The sequence below is a fragment of the Somniosus microcephalus genome, chromosome 7, assembly GCF_052327205.1.
Source record: "Somniosus microcephalus isolate GS21.2 chromosome 7, FLI_Smic_1.0, whole genome shotgun sequence".
NCBI lineage: Eukaryota > Metazoa > Chordata > Chondrichthyes > Squaliformes > Somniosidae > Somniosus > Somniosus microcephalus.
The window spans coordinates 99,963,805-99,986,089 of NC_140993.1; the positions used below are offsets into that span (position 1 = coordinate 99,963,805).

The 22,285-nt window shown below is 42.8% G+C and overlaps 1 protein-coding gene across 3 annotated transcripts in view; it reads left to right on the forward strand.

The window, feature by feature from the left end:
• myom1b (myomesin 1b) overlaps window positions 1-22,285 on the forward strand; it is a 197,267-nt gene that overhangs the window by 112,432 nt on the left and 62,550 nt on the right. For 2 of the 3 annotated variants that reach the window (XM_085992786.1, XM_085992787.1), the window contains exons 31-37: window positions 127-165; window positions 264-369; window positions 652-815; window positions 2,500-2,536; window positions 9,624-9,646; window positions 10,209-10,264; window positions 10,684-11,330. In XM_085992786.1, coding sequence (XP_085848912.1) covers window positions 127-165; window positions 264-369; window positions 652-815; window positions 2,500-2,536; window positions 9,624-9,646; window positions 10,209-10,264; window positions 10,684-10,968 — 710 coding nt within the window. In that variant the 3' untranslated portion in view covers window positions 10,969-11,330. Of the gene's footprint in view, window positions 1-126; window positions 166-263; window positions 370-651; window positions 816-2,499; window positions 2,537-9,623; window positions 9,647-10,208; window positions 10,265-10,683; window positions 11,331-22,285 lie in introns of those variants that run through there. The other variant, XM_085992788.1, reaches the window with a different exon arrangement.

The window sequence follows — 22,285 nt, forward strand, 5'->3', positions numbered from 1 at the left end:
ATCAAGATGCAGGATGTGAAGCACATTTGAATGTACCATTGCAACCATGAATGTAGGGTAATTGTGACAATATCAATGTAGCCATGAAATCTGCTAGATCAAACTCATTTCATCTTAATTTTACAGCTTTCAGTGATGTGTTAAGTGAAGTTTGCCGTGTGGCTGGTAAGTGTTCTCTGAAAAACATCATGCAGTATATTTTCATCGTTTTCTGGTGGTTATTAATTGGGTGTAGAAACTTAGTGTTTCTGTTAACATTACAGCTCAGACTGCAACAGATGTGAAGGTACAGAGTACAGAACATGGTATCAGACTCTACTCCTTTGTTACTTACTATCTGGACGAATTGAAGATCATCTGGTACCACACGTAAGAAATCACTTTCTTCAGTACATTTGGCACTGGAAAATTGGGAGCAATGCGAATTGGACAGGCTGACCTCTGTGTCCAATTCACCGGCCCGTGCTCCCAACAAGTGAGGCTCACAAAACCTACCCCTTTCCTGTATTTGATTTTCACAGAGAAAGGGTAGAGAGGTCTGAAGTTTTGCACCTGTTATTGGAACTGCCATCTTATTATATTATGGGGAAGCTAGAAATAATGCACACTCTAAGTTTAGATTGTTTTAAAATGCTTGTTGTCTTTCTCCAGAGACACAAAGCTTGCGTCCACAGAAAGAGTAAAGAGCGGTGTTACAGGAGAGCAGCTCTGGCTGCAGATTAATGAACCCACTGAGAAGGATAAGGGCAAATACACTCTTGAACTCTTTGATGGAAAAGCAGGACACAAAAAATCAGTTGAATTGACAGGGACAGGTAAGAAAAACATCTACTTCTGTTCACGCTAATTTAAAAACTGTAATAAAATGTTACTGTTGATCCATCCACGCGCTGATACCAGCCCAGAACTTCTCGGGGAGGCCTCTTGGGAGCAGATCTGGGGCAAGGCAAAACTTCAGCTCCCCCATGGATATAGTCCACACCCCCATATACTGGGTTCAGGTACATTTACACATTGTTGGCAGGTGTCCGTGCCATTTATGGCGCCAATGAGATGCTCATGTCAGGTGGGAGGGAGCTGTGCACCCAACTGCAGCATAAGTGACTGGTAATTTACACATTGCTGGCTCACGATGATTTCAACATTTAAAAATGCAATCGCTTTTGATTTGAATCTAGAATCCCACTTGTTTTAATCTGTTTGACCCCGATGTGCCTCCTAGTTAGTAACAAACTCATTGATGCTATTTTCTCACCAAATGAGTATTGAGACCATGTGATTTAAGGGTTGGGGATTGTTGGTGTGGCACACTGTGCGGGATCTGAGCTGACATCTCAGGCATTAATACCGAGCTTCAGTCAAGAAGGCATTACAAGTACCTCCACTGTCATAGAATCCTAGAATGATACAGCACAGAAGGAGGCCATTCAGCCCATCGTGCCTGTGCCGGCTCTTTGATAGAGCTATCCAACTAGTCCCACTCTCCCACTCTTAAATTTAGATAGGAGGGTCCATGATTACTAATCCATTTGAAAAGAGGTCCTTCAACCAAAAATGTTTGGGAACCACTGATCTAGTACTACCACCCACAGAAAGAGTTAACTAGTTACAGCTACGCCGTGCATACAGGGCAAAGTTTAAAATGCCTATCAGTTGCTTATTACGTGTGAAAATATTTTTTCCTTTATTATTAATAGCACAGTAAAACACCAGGATTAATGTTACTTATAGGCCTCTGTTAAGATAGAACCTTTTTCTGATTTCTGTGCACTATGTATTGTGCCATGCACTTCAAATTCCTCAGTATGCGAGGCTTATTAGCACGTCTGACCAGACGAGGACCATAGGACCAGGAGTAGGCAATTCAGCCAATTGAGCCTGCTCCACCATTTTGTGCACCATATTACACTAAAGCACTTGCCCTCATTTAAATCTCTCCATACCATCTGGCTTTCCTCAGCTCAGGACAGGCAAATAACCTGTGCCAAGGCCTCTGCTCTGTAACCAGCTGTATTAAGAGATGGTCTTAGATGAGAATGGTTCTTCTTCCATCAGGGAGGTGCTTAACCTCAGTTTGATGACTTCAATTTTCTCCTGATCCCACGTCATGTGGGCATAAAGTTGTATACCTATAATTTCATGATGAATTGGTGCAGCGCTATAGAACATTACCGGACTATCTTCTTTCAATTATCAAATCAGAGATGTGACCTGTGAAAACAAATGAAATGCGACAGCAGCCGCAGTGATAATGTAAACATATTTGGGTATATTTTCAACTTGCCATCTGGGTGTAAAATTGGTGTTGCAGATTGGCAGCTTGTTGGAATCAATAGAAATGAAAATCGGGCAGTTCCTATGACAGGCAGCTGATCTGCAATGCCAGTTTTGTGCCCAGGCAGGAATTTGAAAATCTACTCCATTGCAATTGTTTTCATTATAATTCAGTTGCTGAACTGTCACACATTTAACAACCACTACTGTCTCTTCTCTTTAAAGTATTTGATGAAGCCTTTGCAGAATTCCAGAGGCTTAAGTAAGTACACCGATTTTACTGAATACTGTATGTGAGCGTTTTTTTTACATTGATTATTTTCTCTCCTCTCCTAAAGACATCGGGACGGATTTTCCGATCGGAGGCTTCCTACAGGTCTCTGATCGGAAAAAACCTATGAACTTACCTGCTGGCTCCGTAGGTCCCGAGGCTTGCAATCCTGGGCCTCTCCACTACAAAATGTGCACAGGCCCAGGTATCCCAGGGGCGCAGGCAGTTCGCAAGCGCCTCTGAGATCACGTGGACCACGGGAAACCAATCAAAGAAGGGAATCCCCCTTCACACTTTTGACAGGTCTCTACGCACGGATCTGTCAAAAGTATGAATGGGGATCACTTAAAAAACACAATAAAACATTAAATACATTTTTTAAAATAATCACATAAAATTAGTTAAAATGACATTAAATTAAATATTTTAAACAAAAATTTAATTTTTACAGAGCCAAAAATAAACTTACCTTTTATAAAAGTATTTTTAAACGATAAATGAGTGGGGGAAAAAATGATTTTTTAATTTTTTAAAACTCTTATGCTGGTAAAAGTAGGCCTTATGCCTGTTTTTACGAGGCGTAAGATTTTTAAAGATTTTCAGCAGGCGGAGGTTCTGCAGAAAGCGGAACTCTCCACCCGCAGAGGCCCTTTTCCCAGGGAGGTGGATGATCTGTCAAGAGAATTCTTGACAGATCGGAAGTGCCTGTTTTCAGCGCATGCGCTTCGCCTGTCTAAACCCAGCACTTGTGAGGCCCCTACGGGTGCGTACACACCTCGTACACACCCATGAGGGCCGGAAAATCCGGCCCGTTGACTCCTTGCCGGAGTGCGGTTCCACAGGTGCTGGTTTCCTTCACTACTTCACCTAAGTGGCCATTCTTTACGTGTGAGGTTAGACAGGGCGTGACAGGCATACACACTGCATGCAAACAGACACAATTTTTATCCTCGTGAGGTGGCAGTACATGTGGAGTATGACTCAACATCTATTATGATTTAAAGATGTTAAGTGGGTTGCAGCATTACATTTCATAATGCATTGAAAACATCTAGATCAAGTGACACTTATGGCATTTTCCACTGGCCCAGAAATTCGGGTCGGGGGCTTCCCGCGGGTGCAAGCCCCCGATCTACACTTAGCTTGCGCGCCGGCTGTTGAGCAGAACCTGATTATTACCTGAGCCATGAGCGAATTTGGCTAGGACAAATAAAATTAAAGAGTTAAATGCGTGGCTCAAAGACTGGTGTGGGAGAAATGGGTTTTGCTTCCTGGGGCACTGGCACCAGTACTGGGGCAGGAGGGAGCTGTTCCGTTGGGACGGGCTTCACTTGGCCAGTGCTGGGACTAGAGTCCTGGCGGATCATATAACTAGGGCTGTAGAGAGGGCTTTAAACTAACTGGTGGGGGGGGAGGTTCCTAGAGAGCAAATAATAAAAATGACAACAGAGAAGGTCATAGACTTAGGTAGCAGTGGGGAAATTAAAAACCAGAGCGTGTCAGGAAGGGGCAGAAGGTATGGAGTAAAAGGTAAAGTAATAAAAAGGGCAAAAGCAGGAACTAAGTGTCACAAAACATATTTGAAAGTTCTCTATCTGAATGCACGTAGCATTCGTAACAAAATAGACGAGTTAATGGCACAAATAACTACATATGGGTATGATCTTGTGGCCATTACAGAAACATGGCTGCAGGGTGACAATGCCTGGGAATTAAACATACCAGGTTATTTAACGATCAGGAAGGACAGGCGGGAAGGAAGGGGAGGTGGGGTGGCTATGTTAATAAAGGAAGGAATCACTGTAATACAGAGAAATGATATTGGGTCAAAAGATCAGGATAATGAAACAGTTTGGGTGGAGGTAAGGAATAATAAGGGGAAAAAAACACTAGTGGGCGTAGTCTATAGGCCTCCGAACAGTTGCAACTCTGTTGGACAGAGTATCAATCAGGAAATAGTTGAGGCTTGTAATAAGGGAACATCTATAATTATGGGGGATTTTAACTATCATATTAATTGGACAAATCAAATTGGGCAGGGCTGCCTTGAGGATGAGTTCATTGAGTGTATTAGGGATGGGTTTCTTGAGCAGTATGTAACTGAACCGACCAGGGGGCAAGCAACCTTAGATCTGGTCCTGTGTAACGAGACAGGATTAATTAAAAATGTCCTAGTAAAGGATCCCCTTGGAATGAGTGACCATAACATGGTTGAATTCCATATTCAATTGGAGGGTGAGAAGGTTAGATCTCAAACAAGCGTGCTAAGCTTGAATAAAGGAGACTATGAAGGTATGAGAGCGGAATTGAGTAGAGTGGATTGGGAAAATAGATTAAAGGGTAAGACAATACATGATCAGTGGTGTACATTTAAGGAGTTATTTTACAACTTCCAAAAAATATATATTCCACTGAGAAGAAAAGGGTGTAAAAGAAAAGACAGCCATCCGTGGCTAAGTAAAGAAATTAAGGATAGTATTCGACTAAAAACAAGGGCATATAAGGTAGCCAAATCTAGTGGGAGGATAGAGGATTGGGAAAACTTTAAAAGACAGCAAAAAATAACAAAAAGATTGATTAAGAAAGGGAAGATAGATTATGAAAGTAAATTAGCAAAAAATATAAAAACAGATAGTAAGAGTTTTTATAGTTATATAAAAAGAAAAAGGGTGGCTAAAGTAAACGTTGGTCCCTTAGAGGATGAGACCGGGAAATTAATGGTGGGAAATATGGAGATGGCAAAAACTCTGAATGAATATTTTGTATCAGTCTTTACAGTAGAGGACACTAAGAATATCCCAACACTGGACAAACAGGGGGCTATGGGGGGGAGGAGCTAAACATGATCAAAATCACTAAGGAAGTGGTACTCGGTAAAATAATGGGACTCAAGGCGGATAAATCACCTGGACCTGATGGCTTACCTCCTAGGGTCTTGAGGGAAGTGGCGGTAGGGATTGTGGATGCATTGGTAATAATTTTCCAAAACTCCCTGGACTCGGCAAAGGTCCCGGCAGACTGGAAAACTGCTAATGTAACACCCTTATTTAAAAAGGGCAATAGACAGAAGGCTGGAAACTATAGACCAGTTAGCCTAACATCTGTGGTAGGTAAAATTTTGGAGTCCATTATTAAGGAGACAGTAACAGGACATTTGGATAATCATAATTTAATAGGACAAAGTCAGCATGGTTTTATGAAGGGGAAGTCATGTTTGACAAATTTGCTGGAGTTCTTTGAGGAAGTAACATACAGGGTGGATAAAGGGGAACCAGTGGACGTAGTGTATTTAGACTTCCAAAAGGCATTTGACAAGGTGCCACACAAAAGATTATTGCTTAAGATAAAAAATCACGGGATTGGGGGTAATATTCTGGCATGGATAGAGGATTGGCTATCTAACAGAAGGCAGAGAGTTGGGATAAATGGTTCATTCTCAGACTGGCAATCAGTAACTAGTGGTGTTCCGCAGGGGTCAGTGCTGGGTCCCCAACTCTTTACAATCTATATTAACGATTTGGAGGAGCGGACCGAGTGTAACATATTAAAGTTTGCAGATGATACTAAGATGGGAGGGAAAGTAGTGAGTGAGGAGGACATAAAAAACCTTCAAGGGGACATAGACAGGCTAAGTAAGTGGGCAGAGATTTGGCAGATGGAATACAATACTGGAAAGTGTGAGGTTATGCACTTTGGCAGGAAAAATCGTAGAGCAAGTTATTATCTTAATGGCAAGAAACTGGAAAGTACTGAAGTACAAAGGGATCTGGGGGTCCTGGTGCACAAAACTCAAAAGGTTAGTATGCAGGTGCAGCAAGTGATTAAGAAGGCCAATGGAATGTTGGCTTTCATTGCTAGGGGGATAGAATATAAAAATAGGGAGGTATTGCTTCAGTTGTACAAGGTATTGGTGAGACCGCACCTGGAATACTGCATACAGTTTTGGTGTCCATACTTAAGAAAAGACATACTTGCTCTCGAGTCAGTACAAAGAAGGTTCACTCGGTTAATCCCGGGGATGAGGGGATGGACATATGAGGAGAGGTTGAGTAGATTGGGACTCTACTCATTGGAGTTCAGAAGAATGAGAGGCGATCTTATTGAAACATACAAGATTGTGAAGGGGTTGGATCGGGTGGATGTTCCCGATGATGGGTGAAACTAGAACTAGGGGGCATAGTCTTAGAATAAGGGGCTGCTCTTTCAAAACTGAGATGAGGAGGAACTACTTCACTCAGAGGGTGGTAGGTCCATGGAATATGCTGCCCCAAAAAGCTGTAGAAGCTACATCATTACATAAATTTAAAACAGAAATAGACAGTTTCCTAGAAGTAAAGGGAATTAAGGGTTACGGGGAGCAGGCAGGAATTTGGACATGAGTCTAGGTTCGGATCGGACATGGCCCTGTGGGTAGCGGAGCGGGCCCAGGGGCCGTGTAGCCTGATCCTGCTCCTATTTCGTGTGTCTAATTCTGTTAGATTCAGGAGATGGTTCTGTGATAGTAGATTGGCGGTTAGGATCAGATCAGCCATGATCTTATTGAAATGGCGGAGCAGGCTCGAGGGGCCGATTGGCCTACTCCTGCTCCTATTTCTTATGTTCTTATGTTCTTATGAATTCCGATCCGGGGCCTGGTCCAGCTGCCAGCGTGCAGTGCTTGCGTATCCCAGGGGCGCAGTTAGTTCGATGCATCCCCTGGGATCGCGTGGGCCATGGGCAGCCAATCGGAGCATGCAATGCTCCATTTATAAGTCTGACAGGAAGTGCTGTCAAGACTTATAAATACTACGGCCCCAAAATAGCACTAAATCTTCAAATACATTTTTTTTAAAATCACATTTTTAAAATAAACTATAAATTACATGAAATAACTATTTTAAACAATATTTTAAATTAAATTTTTTTTATTTTTTATTTTCTAATGGGGCTAAAAATCAACTTACCTTGCTTTAAAGTATTTAAAAATAATAAACCTGTGGAAAAATGTTTTAATTTTAATTAATTAACCACTTACCTTGTAAAAAGCAGGCCTTACGCCTGCTTTTTATATTTCTAAATTCTGCAGGCTTACCCTCCCGGGAAACTTGTAAAAAAAAACGAAGTTCGATGCACACGCTCAGCCTCCCCCGCGCACGCATACGACCTCTGAACCTCTTCGTTCAGAGGAACGGAAGTGCCGGTTTCCCGCGCATGCACAGTGCATACAGGAAACCGGCACTTCCATCGGGCCTACGGGTGAGTACCCCGTGCGTACTCACCCGTGGAGACCCGAATTTCTGGGCCATTACATTTATCTACAATGCCTATTATGCCTGTAGGTGGTGCTATGACAGTGGTTTTCAGTGTTATTTGCTAATGTTAGTAGCATCTCACTGTGGTAACCCATTGGATGGACATGCAACAACTTTTGTCCTCTTTTTTTAAATTTGAGATCATGTGGTTTCATGTTAATGTTTTTGGCCATGCCCTCAATTCATAAAGCAGAACTACGCTCACTCTCTGGCTGACACAGCCACTGTTTCACCTTCTTGCATACATACAAGTGGTTACACAAACAGCAATTGTCTGTTGAATATGGTTAAACCTAAATGCCATTTATTTTTAATATTTAAAAAATAAAAATAATTATGAAGAAACATGAGTGTTTTAAAATTAACCATAATTTACCAATTTTGAATGTTCAGCATTTTGGGAGGAAATGTGCCCCTTGACTATCCTAGAAACCTACTTAACAATGGATGGGCAGGGTGGGCAGGTGGTGGGAAGAGGAGGCATTTGAAATAAATGTGTACAATTCTAAATTTGCAAACTACATCTCTGAGATTAGACAGCATCAGTAGTTTATTCAATCCTGATCCCACCTGATGTCCATGCACGTGTACATCCAACAGGTGGTAGTTCGAAGCGGCAGCGTGTTCAATTTTCCACTTCCTAATCTTAGCACCCGTACCACTGCCCATGCCTGGTCTATTTGAATGATATACTCATACGAACGTACATATGAACATACAAAGCATCAGACAGGAAAAGACCCTGGTTCATCTAGCCTGTCCCATACAGTTGTGATGCCTTATGCATCACATCAAGAGACTCCATACCCTTTAGGTGCTATGTAGTCTCCTGGGAGAAACGTAAAACCAGATCAAAAACCCAACGCCAAGTAGAGGAAAAAAGTCTGGAAAATTCCTCTCTGATTCCTTTAGGCAATTGTAACTAGTCCAGCAGATTACAGTGACCATGACTTATAATATTTGGGACCTACCTCTTGTAAATGTGATCAGTGTGTAAAGCAACTGGATCATCAGGGAAGCACTGAGCAGTTTTTTTACTGGTTTGTTATAGAACTTGCAGTAACAGTAAATTGGTAATAACTATAAGAAAGTAAAGCATTTATTAAAAATTATGTTCACCTCACAGAAATGCCATTTGTTACCAATATATTGTATATGTATCTTGATTTAAAAATGCCTACATGGTTATACTCAAGAGTTTCTGCATTTAGTCAGTCACAAGGAACAAATAATATCATCACACCAATTACAGGAAACTTTGGTTTATCCGGAGGTTGTATGTCCGGAAACCTCGATCTAACGACAGAAATCAGCAGCCGTTTTGTTAGGTTTTTTTTCTTTTTTTTTCTTCTCCCAGCATTTTTTTAAACAGTCAGTCTCTGGAAAGCCTCTCTGAAGCTGTTGCTAAGCTTCCTAGGTACGGGCCGACTGTTTACAAGCTGTTGCTAAGCAAAAGTGTTTGTTGTCAGATACGGAGATGGAAACCTCCATATCCTTCAACTTTAGCGCTGGTCTGTCTGGAAGTTTTCATAGATCGGCATCACGCCAGTCCCGTCGGTGCCGGATATCGCAAAGTTTCCTGTACTTCCCCTTTCTTTTTTTAATGGAATTCTATTTTTAATACCACCAATAAAAATCAAACAAAAGTTTGTTTTATGGCATCACAGTTATGATATCAAAAAATCTTTATAATTCTCAATGTGTATGTATAGAATTATTTTATATGTAGATTAGCAAAATTTACCTTAATTTCTTTTTCACTTTCTTTTTGAATCATTAATAAACAGACAGGCTGCAATTGCTGAACGAAGTGAGTATTATATTCTCAGATGTTTTATAAATATATTAATATTTTTATATAAGTATATGATAAGTTAAATTGGAGTTTTAATAGATGGATTGCTGAGATAACTGGCATAGTTGTACTTAAAATTGTAATTCTTTTATGAGGGTATAAATTCATTTTTTTCTCAAAACACCACAATTTTGCTGGGCCATACATAGGTGCGTAGGGACAGGAGGAGGACATTCAGCCCCTTGAGCCTGTTCCACCATTCAATTAGACTATTTCAATTACATATCTGTAGCTCTGCAATTCCTTTTCAAGGTACCCACTCGGGGGCATGAGAATGTCCTGTGATTGACTTACCCTTCAATTTTTCACAATCCCAGGTTGAGAAAGCACCTAATTCCCAACTGGGCTCTCCCCAAAGTGACACAGTTGAGAGTGGGAATCCTCCACTGTCTGGTGCTGACCATACCGGGTTACTGTGGCACTCATAACTGTACCATTTCAGTATCAGGAGATTTGCACTTGGAGATGTACCTTCATGTCATAATGCCTAAGAGAATTTGATGTTTCTTTCTGTTAGATCGTGCTCGTGTTATCGGAGGTTTGCCTGATGTTGTTACAATTCAGGAAGGAAAGGTAAATAAAAGCAGAATATGCTGGAAATACAGCATCTACAGTATTTTGCTTATGTTTTAAGGAAAGGTAAATGTTGTGGTACTGCTGGCTGGCAGGTATTATGTTGTGTTTCTATATTTTAACTCTGGTCTTTTAGAATAAAATAAAACAGAACAATTTGAGGGTAGAAATTGAGCATTACTAATACAATATCAGACTTCTTATCATGATAGACATTGAACCTCTTTAGTTTGTCAATAATCAACAGAAGATCTGTAAGCTAATTACAAAAATATCTAATCCCAGTTTAAATGGGTGTAACCACACACTAAAATAAATATAATGTTTTTAGAGTTGGAAATAACTACATTTTACTGTGTAATGTCTCTTTTTGGGCTTGTTAAGAAAAATGATTGAATTTTTTTTAAATTTCTTTTTAGTCACTTAACCTTACTTGTAATGTCTGGGGAGATCCTGTTCCTGAAGTTTCCTGGCTGAAGAATGACAGGGAACTTGTGGGAGATGCTCATATGATACTGAAGTTTGAATCGGCAAAATTTGCTTCCTTCACCATCACCGATGTCAGAACCATAGACTCTGGCAAATACAGCATCCTCGTGAAAAACAAATACGGCACTGAGACGGGCGACTTTACTGTAAGTGTGTTCTTACCTGAGGAAGAAGAAGAGCAAGCTGTACAGGAAAAAGCAGCAAAGAAAAAGTGAGGCAATTGTATTGAGGAAGATAAGAGAAAGCAAACAAGCTCAGGCTAACATATATTATCAACAGTGTGTAAGTTTTGATGTGGAGGGTAGTTTACTGTTACTTGAAGAATGGTGAGATTGGAGGAATGATTTTCAAGCAGCAGTTTTAAAGACTTTCATTGGCTCTACTAAACTAGTCACTGAGTGCATCAGAAGCATTGAGTTAGAGAAGTAGAATTCCTATAGATAAGTTGTTAGCCAATTGATTTTGTTTTGTGTCCCAAATTTCAATGTGAACACCAAATGATGTCGATGCTGTAATGAATAAAATCCCATAGCAATACACTAATAAATGGTGCACATATCCTTCACACTTACCTCCACCTTGTTCCACTGTGTCTCCTTTCGTGGAATGTTGTCACTTTTTTCACCACTTCTTTCTAGTTCGTCAGCTTCCATGTTGTATTTAAAGTTTCAGTGTCCCTTACCCAGCTTAATTTTATCCATTGAAATTAATACTCCTACACTGCCAGGCCCATACTGGAGTGAATCTTGTATGGTTGCCATTCAAGGGTGAGGTCTGTACTTAAACCTTTTTTGTAGTACTATCATGCAGTGGGATCTGTCTCGTGTGTCTCCAGACAACACTAGTTTGATGAGTTGAAGTCACTACTCTGCCATCTTTGGTGCAGTCCTTTGTGATTGGATTTGTAAGTTCTGCAGTATGTTGCCATGCTGGGGCTCCAGACATTGAATTAGTTTCTGGAGACCGCTTACTGTGTGACTCTAGATAACTTTAAAAAACACCCAGAGCTAGACTACTGCAACAAAATGTATATAACTATTACAAGAAGAGCAACTTCTGCAAGCCACTGATAAAGATTCAAATATGTTAATTGCTTCCAGAATTCAGTAATAGATCAATACCAATGCCCAAAAGAGACACTGTAATTTTAGCATGTTCGACATGGAGCAGCAATTAGCTGTAACTCACATGGGTTAACTCTTGTTTGTCACTGGTAATTCTTTGTATGAATAAACTTAAGCAATGCTATTTATCTGTCAGTGGTTTCATGTGGTAAGTGTGGTTTAGCCTACTTGCATGGGGTGTTCCATGTAATTGGTACTGAATTGAGAGTATTCCTTTGTGTCAAGATGACAGATAGTTTAGCTTTAAAATTTCAAGAGAGGAAACATCGTGGTTGTTATATTACTCATCTCTTGATTATTAAAACCATTACTGACTGCACTCCTATTACTACAATAATGATTTATTCCTGCCAGAGTGAAGCAGAGGTGTTCCTTGATATGAAAACTTTACTAAACCTACCTTTTGTTGATTATGAAACACAAGCACTTTGTTGGCACTTTCACATACATGTACTAATATTTCTTTATTATTCATGAGGCAAACTTCAATTCACATGATATTGAATGTCCATTAAGTACATGATGCAGAAAGTAATTTTTGACAAGATTTAGAAAAATTAATTAAGGGAATAAGGCAGTCATAGTGGCAGTTCTTACCTTGATTTGCATGAATGAATCCTCTGAGAATCATTAGTGAAAAGTAAACAGTAAATTTCAAAGTTATACCAAGTAATACTTACATAATACATACAATCTTGGAAACTGCTGTTACCTTAAGGCGTGATGATGGGATCAGACAGAATTGACATTGGTCTGTCTTACCATATTTAAGTCAGGAAAATTGAATGTAATAAGATGTGATTGCATTAGTTAATGGACCTGAGACCCAACTAGGACTGTTTTTGTAAGAACAGAATTATCATTATTTATTCACAGTAGTCATTTGGCATTAATGGCCCAGAAATTGCTGGAAAAATAATGGTGAGTTCACGGCGCATGCCATTATTAGTGTGTAAATATCCAACAATTTGTGGCAAGGAAGAAATACGCGATGAGTTGCGAATCGCCACAAATTGCTGGACAATTTGCCGTTAGCCTTGCAAAATCAGGAGCTCTGTCAATCTCCCCATGAGTGTCAAGACATTGCTGGTAACCACAAAGAAATCTCGTCATATTTCATGTCGCAAGGACCCTGTTAATGACGTGACTTATGGTCCTGACAAGCCACTTGACTTTGGAAGCCCAGGAAGAGAACAATTGAAACTGTGGAGTCTCACTACTGCAGGTAGTAAATTGTTCCTAGCCGTTGTTAAAAGTTAACATTTTTACATTTTCTTCTGACTTATCCTTTCTATCTCTCTCCTTTTTTCTCTCTCTCTTAATCCAATCGTCCTTTCCCTCCTTTTATTTCTCTTTCTGTATCTAATCCCTTCTCCATTGTCAGCTCTGTTTCTTTCTATATCCTTAAATTTCATTGGCTAAGAAAATAGACCACTGGACCTGACGTTCATGAGGTCCCAGATGCCCCGTTGACCTCACCGCACCGTTCTCAATTCATATTTCCAGCATTTTGCAGCGCAGAAATAATACGACCTGAAGAATGAGGTAAAAAATCCAATTTATGGCGCTTGGCATGAGATGGGCCGCTCCTGCAATTTCTGGGTCAATATTTACATATACTTACTTCAGAGTCCTATCGCAATTTCATTACTCAGTGACAATCTGCTGGTGCTAATGTGAAAGTGTTCACCTCCCTAAAATAAGCAATTATTTATTAATAAGAGAAATTTTGGGTGATTTTTCAGCATTCATCTGTATTTGGAGAGAACTGTTTTGTGAGCAGCCTCCAGACCACTGGTTAGGACACTCAAGGCCAAGTAACAATAGATGGAGCGTGCACAGTGCATGGTCTATCCATTTGTACTGAAAATTGCAAACAGGATCCTATAAGTAATGTAGGAACCTGATTTGCATAGCCAAGTAGGCTCCTGCCTGCTTTGGGCAGGAACGCTGGCCATCCATTTGCTGGACTGCCTGAAAATTGCTTTCGGCAGGCCTAAGGTGGTCAACGGGTGCCATTGCTCTGTTTATGCTGCAAAACGGGGCAGGCGGCAGTTGCACTGTGGGAGCCCAATTTAAATATATGAATTAGTGTCCCGGCTCTCCTTGGCAGGACACTCGGACGCTCTGATACCCATCGCCATAAAACCTCTTTAACCCCTGCCCAATGCTCTCCTGCTGGTCGTGGGGAGGTTAATATCAAAGCCATTGTTTTAGGTAGATGGAACAGACTTATTTTCATCTGTGTGCATAAGCTGATGGACCATTCTAAACGCAAGGCTTCCACAACAAAGAAAGCAATCTACTGGTAGTATTTCCAAGGTGATTATGTGCAATTTTGTTTGTTATTGACCTCAAAGCATTACGTCATTGAAGTGCTATCCTATTATTTTTTCAGGGGAATTTCAGTGTACAAATATAGACCGAGGGAGGCACAGGGAAATGAGGGAAACCAGGTTTTTGTCACTGAGGGATACCTGAAGTGAATAGCATGCTGGAGATGTTGGCAAAGTTCACCGTATACCATGATTGGAAGAAAAATATTCTATCATTCTTTCTATAAAAAAAATTTTAAAGCTTGGCAGCACATTTACCAATCTGTGAAAAGAGCAAAACAACACCTGCACTAAAAAACATACAGATGGGCAACAGCTCTGCCTAGGACACACTACCAGTCAAACTAATTTGCCCAGTTACTCTATCAGTCTTTGGAGCTATCTCAAGTGATTGAAGGTCGACTCATGTTGGAGTATGGATCCACAGATATCTGACATCCGCCAGTGCCTTGCCCAAGAGATCATTGTTCATGTATGAGCAATGAGTATCGGCAGGTGATTCCATTGTGGGGGACATTACCATCAAGCCCAATATCATCCTCACTCAGCACCCATAAATGTACACTTTTCAGCACAGGTCACCCGTTGGCATTTCGGAGTGGGAACCTTTCTGTGGTCATAATGCAATCCTTGGTCTTTGCTGAATTAGCTAATCACAGCTTTGGCAGTAGTTGGAGTCCACTAAAGTTTTTTATAGGCCACAAAATGATGACCTGCTTTTTTTTTGAAGTGCTTTTAAATGTTCAGCAGTTCAATTTATTTAAAGTAGCTTCTAAAGAACATAATACCTTCCATCATGCTGAACATTCACAGAAAGAGAAGCTGCCAAATTTACTTTGCATGGCGTAATACAGCCCTCCACTGCAATACTAGACCACTCAGGAGAAAACGCATTCTGTGACATGGGAGTGGAAGGAAGGGCAGTGGGTGTATTATTCTACTGAAGTGTCCCCAGATAATGACCTTTGAGATCTAAAGTATATCAATGCATTGCACTCCATTTGAGCAGTCTGGAACCTAATTTCAAAGCACTACTACAAAAGATGGATTAGTGTTTCTTCTCACTTTAACAATTCCATTAGTTGGCATTAGCAAAGGCCCACGTTAGCAGATAATTTGGCAGGAGTAGTAAATTCTCCAGAGTATTTTAAACTAGTAGTCGTAATCTAACGTTCCATACAGTGCAATGCACATGGCAGTCATTTCTTTGCCAAGCCATCTGTCCGCAGGGGAACCCAAACCTTCTTCTACTATTCAACGCAGCCAGAGACCATGTCAGAGTGTCAGGTCTAGGTCAATTGTATGTAGCAGCAGTTGTTATTTATTGTATTAAATGCAAGAATGTGGATTTGCCAAATTCATATCAATGCATGCAATCTAACTCTTGCACAGGGCTCGTGTATACTAGGTTAACCATACATCCCCATTTTCCAGGGACAGTCCCCAGATTAGGGACAGTGTCCTCGGGCAAACAATGTCCTTGGAAGAGTCCCCGGTTCTGGAAACTAGTCCCCATTATTGCAGGTGCAGCTGATGTTTCAGCAACCTTGGTCATCATGTGCTGGAGGCGCCGCCCACCATTTTGTCAAACCAGCTGATGATTGATGGCGGAACTGACCAACCAAAGCAGGGGGAAATTAAGCTGTATCTACATCATAAATAAATTAGGGGAATAAAGTGCAGGCAGAGGCAGGATTATCCGGTGAAAGAGGGAGGGCGTATGGGTGGTGTATTTGTGAAACAATGGAGCCAAGACAGCATGCCAAATTTAAGAAAGTAAGTTTATTTAACCAGTGTTTTTAAAGTATCTTTTAAGCACTCGCAAATTAACGGAATCCGAGCGTCTTGCGCAAGTTGCATTTGCTCCGTGAAAACCCCTCGGGTGCAGCAGATAGAGTAGGAGGTAAGGAAGAAACTAGAGAAAGACATGGGTTCAGGGTTAGGGCACAGGGGAGCCTTGGGAGAGGTTTGGGGGGTGTGGCAGAGGCGGATGAACAGATGGTGTTAATCTTTGCAACAAACAAGTCTGTGAACTCCTTCCACGTGTTGTTGATGAGAACATTGGAATCTCCGTAATACATACACCGGAGAAAATTTTGAAAGCTGAAAACCCTCAGCTATAGGAGGGAAGGTGGGCTGAAGCAGGAGCAGAGATGGGCAATGTTACGGAGGTGGAAGTGGGTAGTTGTGATGGAGAGGATTATGGAGTTAGAAGTTCAGTTCAGGGATGCTGCGGTAGCAAAACATTTGGTTCAACCTGAGATAGTGGCCAAGGAACAGAGAAGGAATTGGTGCCAAGGAACGGTGTCTGTGGTGGGGCTTGTTACGTCCGTGTATAATAAGACACAGACTGCGGAGAACGGTACAGCAGGTGTTTACTCAATGTGGCTCACACTGCAACTGATCTGTACAGATTACTACTCAGTGCTATATACAGGCGTGGTCACTGCCGGTACTGCAGTATACATGAGCTGTAAAACATAGTTCCCCCCTTAAAGGTATATACATTACAATTCCTCCCCTTTTAGATTAACAGTACCATAACACTCATTTAACAATTAAATATCAAACTAATTACAATTAACACTTTTAACATGCAACATTAGCTGAAAATAGTCTTATTTATATATTCAGTCTTTGGGGAGGCTTCCTGATCCTTTCTGGATAGCGCCTTTCCCGAGTGTCTTGCTCTTGGTGCGGAGGCGATTCTGGCCCCCTGTCGTCGGTTGGTTCATCAGCTTCCGATGCTACTGTTTCTGGGGTAGATGCGACCTGTACGTCGGTTCATCACCAGGTACGTATGGGCGAGGCATGGGGTTGACTTGTTCCTGTGACTCTAGGATCTGGTCAGCATGGCGTCTCACGATGCTCTCCCCAACGTCCACTGTGTACATTAATGGGCCCTGCCGTGTGCATATCATTCCTGGCTGCCATTTTTCTGTTCGGTAACCGCGGGCCAAGACTGGTTGCCCTACTTTGAAGCTCCTTGTTGGCTTCTCATGGATGTGCTAGAATTGCTTACTCTCAACATCTTTTCGTATGTTTGGTCTGAGCAAATCCAGGTGAGATCTTAACCTTCGGTTAAAGAACATCATGGCTAGGGCCTGGTTGGTGACTGCATGTGTCGCATTCCGGTAGGCGAACAGGAATTTGTCCACCTTGTGCTGCAGCGGAATGTTGTCATTGTACATAGCCTTTATTGCCTTCTTAAAGGTTTGTACGAACCTCTCAGCCAATCCATTTGTGGCTGGATGATACGGGGCGGATGTGTAATGCCTTACCCCATTTTTTTTCCAAGAACCTCCGGAACTCTTCGGACACAAACTGTGGTCCGTTGTCAGAGCAAATCTGTTCTGGCAAGCCATTCCTGGCAAAAATGGTCCGTAGGACTGCAATAGTTTTCTCCGTGGTGGTGGAGGACATTTTGATGACCTCAGGCCATTTCGAGTGCGCATCCACGGCTATTAAAAACATTGAGTCCATGAATGGACCAGCAAAATCAATATGCACCCGTTGCCATGGAGATGAGGGCCACTCCCATGGGTGTAGAGGGGCCTATGGTGGTGCATTTTGGAATTTCTGGCATCCTGAGCAGCTCTTGGTCAGGTCCTCGATTTGTTTATCGATTCCCGGCCACCACACATAAGCCCTGGCTAGGCTTTTCATTTTTACCCCTCCCAGATGACCCTCATGAAGCTCATTGAGCACTCTATCCCTTAACTTGGGTGGAATTACCACTCGGGATCCACACATCAAGGTCCCCCGGCACACTGACAGCTGTTCTCTCCTTGTCGAGAATGCTGGCAACAGTGAGTCGCCATGTGCTGGCCCCATCCCTTCACCGTCAAATCATATACCCGAGACAGTGTCGGGTTATTTCGGGTTTCCTTTTCGATATAAGCGTCAGTTACCGGTAGGTATTCAACTATAGTCGAATGGAATATTTCGACAGGATCCACTGCTGGTGCTTCCTCTGCAGTAGGCAGTGGCAGGCGTGATAGCCCATCAGCATTTCCATGCTGTTTCGTGCCCTTATATTCAATCTCATAGTGGTGCGCCCCTAGAAAAAGTGACCATCTTTGTAGTCGTTGCGCAGTCATCACCGGAACGCCCTTCTTCGGATTAAAAATGGAGACAAGAGGCTGGTGATCAGTCAGCAAGGTGAATTTCTGCCCGTGCAGATAGTGATCGAACTTTTTCACTCCACACACTAGGCTGAGGGCCTCCCTGTCAATCTGGGCGTAGTTACGCTCGGCTGAGGTTAGTGATCGTGACGCAAAGGCTATTGGCCTCTCTGAGCCATCCGAGAATTTGTGCGACAGCACCGCTCCATTGCCGTAGGGTGACGCATCACATGCCAACCGAATTGGTAATGCCAGGTTGTAATGGGCCAATACCTCTTTCGATGTGATTAGTGTTTTGCTCTTCTGGAAAGCTCGTCTACATTCGCCACTCCACTTCCATGGCACCCCAGTTTGCAGTAGGGTGTTCAGTGGGTGTAGTATTGTAGACAAATTTGGCAAGAACTTATGGTAGTAGTTTACCAGCCCGAGGAACGACCTCAGTTGTGACACATTTTCCGGTGCTGGAGCCTTGACTACTGCCTCAATCTTCTCTGGGGACTTATGTAACCCCTCTTTATCGATAACGTGGCCACAATACGAGATCTGTTTTCTAAAAAACTCGCATTTGGGGGGGTTAGCTCGGAGCCCATATTCCTGCAATCTAGTGAGCACCTGCTACAGGTTGGCAAGATTATCACTGTCATTTTCGTCCGTGACCAGGATGTCGTCCAAATAACACTGGGTCCCTGGGATCCCTTGCAGGACTTGTTCCATTGCCCGCTGCCAAATAGCCAGAGCTGATGCTACCCCGAATACCAGCCGGTTGTATTGGTAGAGACCTTTATGGGTGTTGATTGTGAGGTATTTTTTTGATGCTTCTTCTACCTCCATTTGCAGATACGCCTGGGCCAGATCAATCTTAGTGAAGCGTTTCCCTCCAGATAGCGAGGCGAAAATATCTTCAATCCGCGGAAGTGGATATTGTACGGTGTGAAGGACCGGGTTCACTGTTACCTTAAAGCCCCCACAGATGCGAACCTTCCTTGGTTCCCCAGGCGTGCTGCTCAACGACTTTTTCATCACAGGGATGATGGGTGTAGCCCACTCGCTCCAGTCTACCTTGGATAGTACACCTGAACGTTCCAGACCCTCCAGCTCTGCTTCGACGGCTGGGCGGATCACATAAAAATTTTGGGCTTGCGTTTTCTTCAATTTTAATCGTCGCTATCATGCCTTTTAGTGTTCCGAGTCCTTGCTGGAACACTTCTTTCACGTCAGTTAGGATCTTTGACAGTCGCCCAGGTGTGATGTCGTCATCCTTTTTGTCAGCCACAGTCAGTGCCTGTATGGAATGCCAATCCAGTTGTATTTTCCGGATCCATTCACGTCCCAGTAATGGTGGTCCTCCATCTTGCAATACATACAGGTCTAGTTTTGGTGTTTCCTTACCGTTATATATAACGGTCACCCTTATTTTTCCTTTGGGGTAGACTTTTTGCCCCGTGTACGTCTTCAAAAGAATTTTTGTGTCTCTCAAGGGTATGTGTGAGAATAGCCGCTCGTAGTCCCATCGGTTTATGACTGTTAGGGCTGATCCTGTGTCCAATTCCATCTTTACCTGGACTCCTGCTAACTTGAGAGTGACCCAAATGGTTCGGTGATCCTCCGTTGTGATCACATTATGTAGTTTCAGACAACTCAGTTCCCTGCTTTCGGAGTCGTTATCACTCTTTTGTTCTTCTGAACTATTCTCCGTCATCTTATGTACCTTCTTGTACTTTCCTTTGGTAGGTTTCTTATTGCTGGTTTTCTTTCCCGACCTGCAGACTCATGCTATGTGTCCTACTTTTCCACACTGTCTGCACACTTTGTCTTTGAACCAGCAATCATTCTGGTCGTGTGTTGTTCTGCCGCAGCGATAGCACTTCTCTGTGCCATATGACATTTCGTTTGTGCCATATTCTTGCGGTCTCTGTTGTATCTCTGCAGCGCCCCGTGCTGCTGCTTCATATGATACCGCAATGCTGAAAGCCTTTTCCAGCGTAAGGTCCTTTTCAGATAAAAGCCGTTTCTGGGTTCCTTCACTTTGAAGCCCACACACAAACTTGTCCCTTAAGGTATCTGCCAGTCCCGCTCCAAACTGGCAGTGTTTCGATAGTTTTCGCAGTTCTGTTAAATAATCAGCATTGCTTTCATCCTTATGTTGGTTCCGTTTGTGAAACTTGAATCTTTCTGCTATCAGCAGCGGTGTGGGGTTTAAATGTTCCTGTAGTATCGTTACTATGTCTTCAAAACTCTTTTCCATTGGCTTCGTTGGGGTTACTAGATTTCGTAATAAACCATACGTCTGCACCCATTAAATTTAACAATACCGACGCTTTATTGTCATCTGACACCTCATTTGCCCTGCAGTACACCTCTATTCGTTCGACATATGTAGTCCAATCTTCGACTTCATTGTCAAATGCGGTGATACTGCCACTCTTCGGCATTTTGGGTGTGGTTTAAAATGGCGTCTCCCGCGCTTTCCTTCCTCCCCCGCTGCTGCCAACACCGCTCCCGGCAGTTCTCGTGGCAATGGCGGCACCCTGTAGGTTTCGCGTGCTTCTCCTGCGCTGCTGCCAACGCCGCTCTCGGCGGTCCTCATGGCAATGGCGGCGCCTCACGGGTTTCTGCGCGTCTCTCCCTCTCTCCGACGCTGCTCGGCCCCTGAACACCGGCAGCACCCTGTGCGCTCTGCCCTCTCTCTCTCTCTCCCCCGTCGACGCTGCTCGGCCCTTTGCTGTACCGCTCGGTCGGGCTCTAGCCCGCCGCTGTCCGGGAAGGGTCTGCGCACTACCTGTTGCCAGCCCATTTTGCTGGACCACCTCAACTGGAAAGCCAAGCCTGGCTCTCGACAGCCTCCCCCGCAATTCTCGAGTCTCTGCTGGATGACTGGGCGGTTGCCCGTGGTCGACGCCCGAGTCTCTGGCCTTGACCTCCAATCCACTGATCTCCAGGAATGAATCCCCGGGAGGTGATGCAGAGTTGCAGGTAGGTTCGAACCTGCCTCGTCGCCAATGTTACGTCCGTGTATAATAAGACACAGACTGCGGAGAACGGTACAGCAGGTATTTACTCAATGTGGCTCACACTGCAACTGATCTGTACAGATTACTACTCAGTGCTATATACAGGTGTGGTCACTGCCGGTACTGCAGTATATATGAGCTGTAAAACATAGTTCCCCCCTTAAAGGTATATACATTACAGGGCTGAAAACCATGGCTTAGATATTCCCAATGTTTAACTGGAGTAATCCAGGATTAGATGTCAGACAAGCAATCTGACAACACAAAGGCAGTGGAAGTGTTGAGAGAGGCGGTGGAGAAGTAGAGGTGGGTGTCGGTCAGTGTACAGAAAGCTTGGAACTAACGGGTGGATGCTGCTTGGTTGTACTTTGTGGTCATCAGTGTGCAAACTAAAGACAGGAACATGGGCAAACCGTCAGAGACTAGTGATGGTTGATGGAGGTTAATCTCTATGCGTATTCCACTAGCAGAAGCAGCAAAGCTGTCATGCCGGTTTTCTTCAAACGCAGAGATAGCACAGCAATCATTAATAAACCTGTGAAAAATAAATGACATGGGCAGAGATATGAAGAAAGGTTTTCTGAATAGGCCGTATAGACAGTGGGTACGAAAAGCTGACATTCCTGAACAGTGTTACTGTATTATTTATAAACGGTGTCTGAATGTGTTTCAATAGTGTGACATCACATCCATGGTAATTATATGTACATTTGTTTTGCATTTGTAGTGTATATGTGCAACTGTTAAAATATAGACTGCTAAAAAAATTTGCCTCACTATGCTGCGCAACCTACGTTTTCTGTCCTGGCTACTTTGCTGTGGTCCCACCTGTGTGTCCCCAGATTCGGTTTAGAAAATATGGTCACCCTAATGTATACATCAGTTGGGTTAGTAGCTGACCCATTCATTGGCTAGCGCAGTATATTTCATACTCATT